This window comes from Rosa chinensis, chromosome 3 (assembly GCF_002994745.2).
Source record: "Rosa chinensis cultivar Old Blush chromosome 3, RchiOBHm-V2, whole genome shotgun sequence".
Classification (NCBI taxonomy): Eukaryota; Viridiplantae; Streptophyta; class Magnoliopsida; order Rosales; family Rosaceae; genus Rosa; species Rosa chinensis.
Window position 1 is genome coordinate 37,835,915 of NC_037090.1, and position 8,319 is coordinate 37,844,233.

General features: G+C 36.4%; 1 protein-coding gene across 1 annotated transcript; it reads left to right on the forward strand.

Moving 5' to 3' along the window:
- The first annotated feature begins 3,164 nt into the window (after positions 1–3,164).
- On the forward strand, positions 3,165–5,041 carry LOC112195342 (calmodulin-7). The gene is made up of 2 exons (XM_024335760.2): positions 3,165–3,353; positions 4,352–5,041. Exons 1-2 carry the CDS (start codon positions 3,278–3,280, stop codon positions 4,723–4,725), a joined length of 450 nt encoding a protein of 149 aa, XP_024191528.1. The 5' UTR covers positions 3,165–3,277; the 3' UTR covers positions 4,726–5,041.
- The last annotated feature ends 3,278 nt before the right edge of the window (positions 5,042–8,319 follow it).

An 8,319-nucleotide genomic window follows, 5' to 3' on the forward strand; every position in this document is an offset into this window, starting at 1 on the left:
ATTCTCTTTTCTTTTTAATTTTTGTTTTCTTTGTAATTTTACCGACGAAATGAGATTAAATCCCAATTCTAGTGTGGGTTTTGTTTCTTGTAGAACTTTTTAGGTTGTAGATTTATTCTTTTGCTCTGTTATTTGGGTAGCATTATGTATATGTAACCATCAAGATGAACCCTGAATTGTATTTTCTTGTTCTAAAAATAGTGGTAAAAATGTTAACTTATAAGCAGCTAAGTACGCCATATTGGTGTTTTAAGTTGGAAATAATTATAGAGCCAAACAAATTACAACAATTCCAATGATACATCATTTGAGTTTCTAGTAATTTTAACTGCATATCAGTTAGATCTGGCATCGTTATTTTGGTTTGTTTGTTTACTTTTTTGCTTTGTCATTAATGTGTCTCAAGCACAGAGACCATATACTTGACAATCACTACAATAAAAAATGATATCGGCAATAACCCAAAGTTATTGCAAAAAATCTAAATTTATCGCTTAATTGAACATGTGATGACGAAAAGTTGTTGAAACCAGTTATTGCTTAACTTGTTTTACTAATTGTTATAAATGACGAAATTATACGGTTGTTGCTTTTTCAATATGGTATGTAACTGGTTCCTCAAATATCACAGATTGTGAGACACAGAAATGTGTTATCAAAACCTATATGTGGAACATTATATTTGTTACTATATTTAATATAGGAGATCTAGACTTCGTTTATGTTGCATATTCCGTCCATGGAGTTGTATGTTTGTCACATTTTCCATATGTGAGGCAATTCGTTCCTCGCATATGACACGTTGCCAGATATGTAAGTGGGTTACATCATGCTATATGTGAGACATTTTATTTGTTACAATTTCTAACATACGAGGCTTCGTTTACATTTTATATTCCGTCTGTGAGGCTTGTATGTTTGATCAAAAATTTATATGTGAGATTTACTTTTTGTTGCAAAAAATAACTACGAGGTTTCATTTTTGTTGCATATATTAATATGTGACACATACGCATTTGTTATAGAAAATTATATGTGGGACTTCTTGTTTGTCATGTATAAAGTTATGCAACATCGACATAGTAGTTGTCGAAAATATAAAATACAAGATTAAATATTTGTTGAAAAAAATAATAGGCGAGGTCACATATAATGATTCGCAACATACGTAAAGGAATCATTGTTCGTTGGAAATGATTATAGATGAGGTTAGGTAGTTTGTCTCATCTAACAATAAGCGGAGTTTCGCTGCATCATTATATATAAATAATGCAACAAATTGCTATAGCTCAAATTTAATTCTTTGTATAAAAATTTCAAAATAATTTTAATATTTGAAAAAAAAAAGTACTTTATTAATAATATTTCTTAGCGAATAATATATTTGAATACTTATTCATTCATAAACCAAATAAATTCTACAAATCTTCTACCCAAAAATAATAATAGCTGATAAAAAAATAGTTTTTATAGTAAGTGTTTTGTAATGGTATCAGTTATCATGATCATCGGAAGGATGATTGCAAATTGAGTGAACTATTTATTATCCTTTGTAAGCATAAACGTGAATTAGTTCTATGGTTAAAAAATTTGGAGAATTATGTCAAATTGCATTTTTCAAATTTGCATAAGGTTTCTTATATTAAAGTTCTCTTGATTTATAGCTAAGAAGTATGAAAATATATACCGTGGGTGCTTATAGTAATTAAGGAAATTTTCTACGAATCAAATAAGCGAAAATTCTGCAGTGCATTAGTTGATCTATGGGACTTGTAAAAAAAATATGTTAAATGTTATTGAATGAGGGAAATGTTATACACTTGGAATCTTATTAGATCCAGTTACTTGAAAAGTGAGTAACAATGGTGGTGTTGGTCGCAAATTATGAATAGACCAAAATATTCAATATTCTAGATAAGGTACTATCCACTTGTCTCAGCTAGTGGTTTTGTTTTTAAACTGTGTATGTATGAGTAGTATGATATTGCATGATTAATGCATCCAGTGCACTTAACCATGCCAACAAATGAGAATGTTGTGATGTTTGGAGACCGAAAGGTGGTTGCTGACCTCCTTTGGTTTGATTCCCTCAACTTTCGGAGGGTTGGTTATAATAATTGTCCGTGTCTTTTCAATCAAAATGATAAGCTTGAGTTTGAGTGTATAGTTGGTGTGTGTGGACACTATCACTACGGTTACCTACTGTTTACTTATTTGAGGTAAGGCTATGTAGTTGATCTTACAGGACCAGCCATGAGGTTTAGGCCTTGGTGCACTGGAGTCTATTGAAGAAAAATAATTTATTATATATTGTTTTTCGCTACTCGTTGATGCATATATTTTAAAATGTTTTCAAACATAGCTGGCGTAACAGCAATAATAAAAACTCACTCTTACAACAGCTTTGGATGCTATTAATGTGTATGAAGACGGGACAATTAGATGAACATTGAGAGAGTGACTTAGTAACTCTATTCTATAAATTGTGTTATTGAGGGAGTTTGTTTTGTCCAACAAATTTCTTTATTTTCCCATCTTTATTCTTCAATTTTTTTCTCATTATGATGATGGGATAATTCTAGAATCAACAACCTTTTCTTCAATTAACCTGTGTTGGGAAGTTCAGGACTTGCGTTTTCCTGATCTTTGCGTAACTTACTTTCCTTCATTTAACCGGTACTTTCTTTTTCTTTTCTTTTTGTCTGTTCATTTAACTGATACTTTGCTTAATTTATAAATCTTTCTTAATAAATTAAACAAGTAAAAACTATCCCATAACTGATCAATTTTTTCCTTTTTCGCTAATAACTGATTAACCACATCAATAGACATGTTAAAAGAATAATTTGCTTGAATATTTTGGTTGCTTAACTGCGGAGAAACCCCTAAAAACAAGAATCAAAGAGTAGTGCATATATCCCTTCTCCTCCTCGCACTAAACGTCAAAACCAAAACACCGTCGATTCTTGCCGCGTCGTTTGCTTGAAAGCGTGAGGTGTCTGGCTACGGGCAACCGGCTAAGCCTTTAACCATGTAATTTCCGTGACTAAGCACCTGAAGCCCAATTATTGGACTCAAGAAAAGGAATACGTGCGGATGAGATGAGAGAGAATGAGATGCCGGTGGACCACTAGCCTCTTGTTTTCATATATAAAGTCTCCCCTTCCCAGTTTTTGTTATTTGTCCACTTTCCAAATCATATTTACATTTTGCTCCTCTCTCTCTCTCTCTCTCTCTCTCTCGCTCTCGCTTTCTTCCAAAACTCAGACCTCCATCCATGGCCGATCAGCTCACCGACGACCAGATCTCTGAGTTCAAGGAGGCTTTCAGCCTCTTCGACAAGGACGGCGATGGTCAGATCCCTCTTTTCTCTTCTCCTTTTCCCCGTTCTTTGTTGGCTTCAATGTTTCGTTTACCGATTGGATCCCTAGATTTCGTTTTGATCGCTTCCCTTTGGGCTAGATGATTCTGTTAGATTTGAGCATCGGTCTTTGGTTTCTATTTGTTTACTCCTCGTTTGGCTATTTTCACTGTTTCTGGATGAATTAGGTTTTTTGATTTTGCTTCTCTGATATGGTTGTGGAGTAGCAGAAATGAATTGTATGGTTTTTTTGATTGTGGTTGATGTTGTTAGGGCACAAGGAGAGAAATTTTGTGATTTAAATTTTGAAACCGTTTTGATCTCGGTTCATAGCTGATTGATTGATCTTGTCTCTTCCTATAAACACGTTCGATGATTTACAAATTGTGCAAGCAGCCAGCAATTTCACACCACCCACGTGACTTTTCCAGTTTTGGAATTGAGTATTGATTGCACCACATTGTTTTACTTTCAGGCTATATACGGTTTCTGAAATGGCAGGGTTGTTTGCATTCTCGTATATTTCATTCAGAATATGACGTCCTTTCTGTATTATACTATCTCTATAGGTTGAGTTAATGTTGGTTACGGTATGGTAACTTGTTGGCTCCGTTTTCATGTCTTGGCTTTACCATTTGTGGACTATTCGAAACTCTTTTTCCAGGTTGTAAGGTTGTTTTGTTATTTTCCTGATTTGTATTGGTTTCTAGAAATCTGATTATTGTTTGGCTTTCAACTGTTTGACATGTACTTCCGGGTTTCTAAATATTGATATTGCCCAAGTGTTATCTGAACTAAATGGAAGGATTGTTGGAGTCCCAGATAACGATAAATATCAAAATGAATTTTGGGGTTGTTTTGTTCATATCATTGAAACAGGGCTTACTCATCCCTCCCAAAGAGGAACAAAAAAATTTGGCCTGCTTTTAAAAACCAATAGCCATTTCTATGCTATTCACATCCCTAATTTCCACATATATTCTAATGCAGGCTGCATCACTACCAAGGAGCTTGGCACTGTCATGCGGTCACTTGGGCAGAACCCAACTGAAGCAGAGCTTCAGGATATGATTAATGAGGTTGATGCTGATGGGAATGGTACCATTGATTTCCCAGAGTTCCTTAACCTGATGGCTCGAAAGATGAAGGACACTGATTCTGAGGAGGAGCTCAAGGAAGCGTTCCGGGTGTTCGATAAGGACCAGAATGGCTTCATTTCTGCTGCTGAGCTTCGTCATGTTATGACAAATCTGGGTGAGAAGCTGACAGATGAGGAAGTTGATGAGATGATTCGCGAGGCTGATGTGGATGGTGATGGACAGATCAACTATGAGGAGTTCGTCAAAGTCATGATGGCCAAGTGAGGATCGGTTCACCAAAACCAAAAATTGGACATTAAAACTAAAAAAAGGGAACATGGCAGATAAGTTTAAAGAGATTTATATCTCCCATTAGGACATCTTTATTTGGTATTGCTAGCTTTTGGTCTGTCCATTGTTGTTTCTTGTATGCATTATTTGTGGTACTTTTCTGCTAGTATGGACTTGTTTGCTCTCTCTTAGTAGCTTCGGTTTGGTAGTGTCTTTACATTATCGGTATTCTCATTCTACTTTTGATATCCCAGACCTCGAACATTGGGGGAATTTGATCTTTCTACTTATGGGTGATTATCATTGTTTATATCTCTGTCTCTTGTTTTTTTTTTTGGACTCCTGTCCATATCCTTGTGGTTACTTGCCCTCTTTGATCAACCATGGAATTTGTTGTAGGTATCCATGTTTTTTAACCGTCTTTGATCAGTTATATATAATAGGGACACGCCTCCATATAAATGTATATATACATGTATATTTATACTTGTGTTTGTCTGTCTGTGTGTGGGTCTGTGAATTTGTTTTGAATGTGTGTTTATACACTGACATGATATGATTTGCATAGCATAGGACAAAGACTTGGTACAACTTGGCTAAGCACCCATGACACACTGAGGTCTCTGGTTGTGATTGATAGAAGGATACATTGCTTTAATAGAATGAAGGGTGAAGGTAAAAGATGAGTGATTACAAGATAAAAATTTGCAGACACAGATTTTATTGTGTTTTATCAGCTTTTGTTTTTTGGCGATTAGTTTTAACCGGTTTAAGATGCAGCCCCCTCGTTCTTGGTATGATAAAATACCTAAAGCCAGGCCTCTTCTGTTATAGTGAAATTAAATCAAATCTTAAATGGCGCATCTGATTCCAATCTTGATAATGCGATCAGTTTATAGTTTTAGACAGAAATCGGTAGGCTATATACAATTGTTCGTTGATCTGATAATGTACTATACTGCATGTGTGTAATGTTGTGTTGAGGTATAATAGGCAACGCTCCGACAGGTGGATTTTAAATTAGGGTTTTATTTATGCACCCGTCCTTATATGATTGACTCATCATCCCAAGAGTAAGAAAGGAGAACGTAACTCCTTCGCTAATAATGATGGGTCCGATAGGAGGAAAGTTTGAAGGAAGATTGGGGTTCTCATTCGTACAACTGGATTGACCTTCCTCCAACAAATTAACTGTTACAAAAATATAGAGAGGGATACATAATCCGAAGTCTGACAATTAAAAAACTTTTCGGTTTTAAATTGGAGATTGAATTTCGGATTTAGTTCGTTTTAACCCAAATTTTATTCTCTTATATCACTTGGGTTAACTACAAGGGTGAAAATGATTTTCGAACTCTAAAGTAAACCCCCTTGTTTAAAATGGTTTTTGCTTTTTTTGTCAAACTAATTAGTCGATCACGAGTTTATTTCCAGGCTTCATCCTTACAACTGAGGTAGTAGCATCAAATGGTAAATTGTTATAAGGTAAGAGTAACAATGTATTCCCGCCTTGAAAAGGATAAGGTACATACTACTACCTCGAGGACTGTTCTGAAGAGGACGTCCGCAACCCAGAAAAAGTGCGGACATCCCTCCTCGGGCGTTGAGTAGGCGGTGATGGTTGCTCTGCGGTTGCCGGACGAACCTTCTAAACATCCCGAACCACTTTCCAGTCGGGTGGACTTGCCGGTAACCATTTTGCAATCGACCTTGATCGGACTACCACTTTGCAGTCGACCACGCTGCCCAGACCTCCGACCTCGATCTCTTTGGCCTTCGTCTTCACTGCAAACTGATCTGGGATGCATGTAGCCTCCGTCCGGCAAGAGGAGCGCTGCCGTCGAAGCTTGATCGCTGAGAAAGGAGGGACGTCCGCACTTTTTATGGGTTGCGGACGTCCTCTTCAGAACATTTTCGCTACTACCTCATTCTTTCTTAAATTTTTATTTTTATTTTTTATTTTATTTTAAGGATTAGGGGAGGAGATCAATGATGCCATCACCAGTAGACTTGAGCATGAATAATATTGAAATTTAAATCCTGCAAACCTTTTTTAACTGTGTAGTCAGTGTACCATAACTTGGTTGGTTAATGACAGGAGAGAACTAGACCGAACAAGCGGGAGTGGGAAGCAGAGTAGCATAGATTCTTCTTCAAGGGAAGACAACACTAAGAAACATCGCTGTGGACAACGTTTACGCCAATGTTTCTTCCTGTAAACTAATCTAATGTAATGTATCATCGTTGTGAATTTGTACATTATTATTCATTTGTGGCCTTTAGAACGACAGTTAGACCTCTTAAACCAACAAGTAAAGTTCTTCCACATGTGAGTAGTTGAGTACCAGTAAGTGCTATTTCCCAAGATAGATTCTGGAACGTAGACGTGGTTGAATGACAGCCAAGTTTTAAGATTATTTTGACCACAACTGACCGTGTTAGAGCAAGTCCACCCGTTGGGAGTAAATGTCAAAGTCGAAAAGTTAAGGGGTCGACCAGTCAATAAACTGTTCACTGCCACTGGATATGGGTTTCCACCCGTTTTGTTTCTTGACCAGTCAGTTACTGTTCATTAATTTTTTTTTTTTTTTTTTTTAAATTGTAAAATTGAAATATATTTGATTTAAATAGATGGTAATAATGGAGATTTATGGATAATTAATGTCATAATTGTGATTGCTATAGTTTTTTAAAAAGGGAACGACGTTAGGAAGAGAACTCGTTGCTTTGCCACGATGTGTGGGGTTTTTAGGGCTTTCGGGATCGTTTTGGGCCTCAAAATTGCAATTTACTATTTTTCTAATATTTTCGGTGGACAAATTATGAGCCACCTACAGTTACCGATAATTTTTCTTGAAATAAGTGAAGCCACCACCGACAATTTTTTTGAAACACTTGAAACAACCATCGACATCTTTGATCGGACCAGATCATTTGCACACTATTCAATCTAATGGTTACTGTCAATGTAATCTTATCTAAGATTTTGGATCAGATTACGTAGAACCAGGAGTGGACACGTGTCCTTATCATCGGATCACGTTTGATGTGAAAATTGTAAATAAATAGAGAAAGAGGCAGCACTCCATTCACACACAATCTGATACTGGCAAATCTCCTTCTTTTTCATATCTCCAGATCCAACACATTTCCTCTCATTCCCTCATTTCAATGAAGAGATTGTTGGCTAAGTATTGACAGTCTCGAAATGAAGATTTTGAAGAGATCTGTATGACTAATGCCCTTGTGATCGCAGCAGTCGCTGAACCTGAATCTTCTAATCAAACATGACGAGGGGGTTCTCGACTGAGGCGTGCACCAAATGAGGAGCGATTTAGGGAATCAAGCGGCAAAAACATGATGGAAGATTACTTTGTTCAGCATCTAGTTTTCAGTAATGAGGAATTCTGGACACACTACAGGATGAGTCACAATGTTTTCAACCGCATCTCTAGTGACATTTGTCGCTATGACCTGTAATTTGTCCAGAAATCAGATGTTGCTAAGAAAGTCGGACTACTTCCTGAGCAAAAACTAACATGTTCCTTAAGAATGCTTGCTTACGGTGCTGGTGTAGATCAATGCACT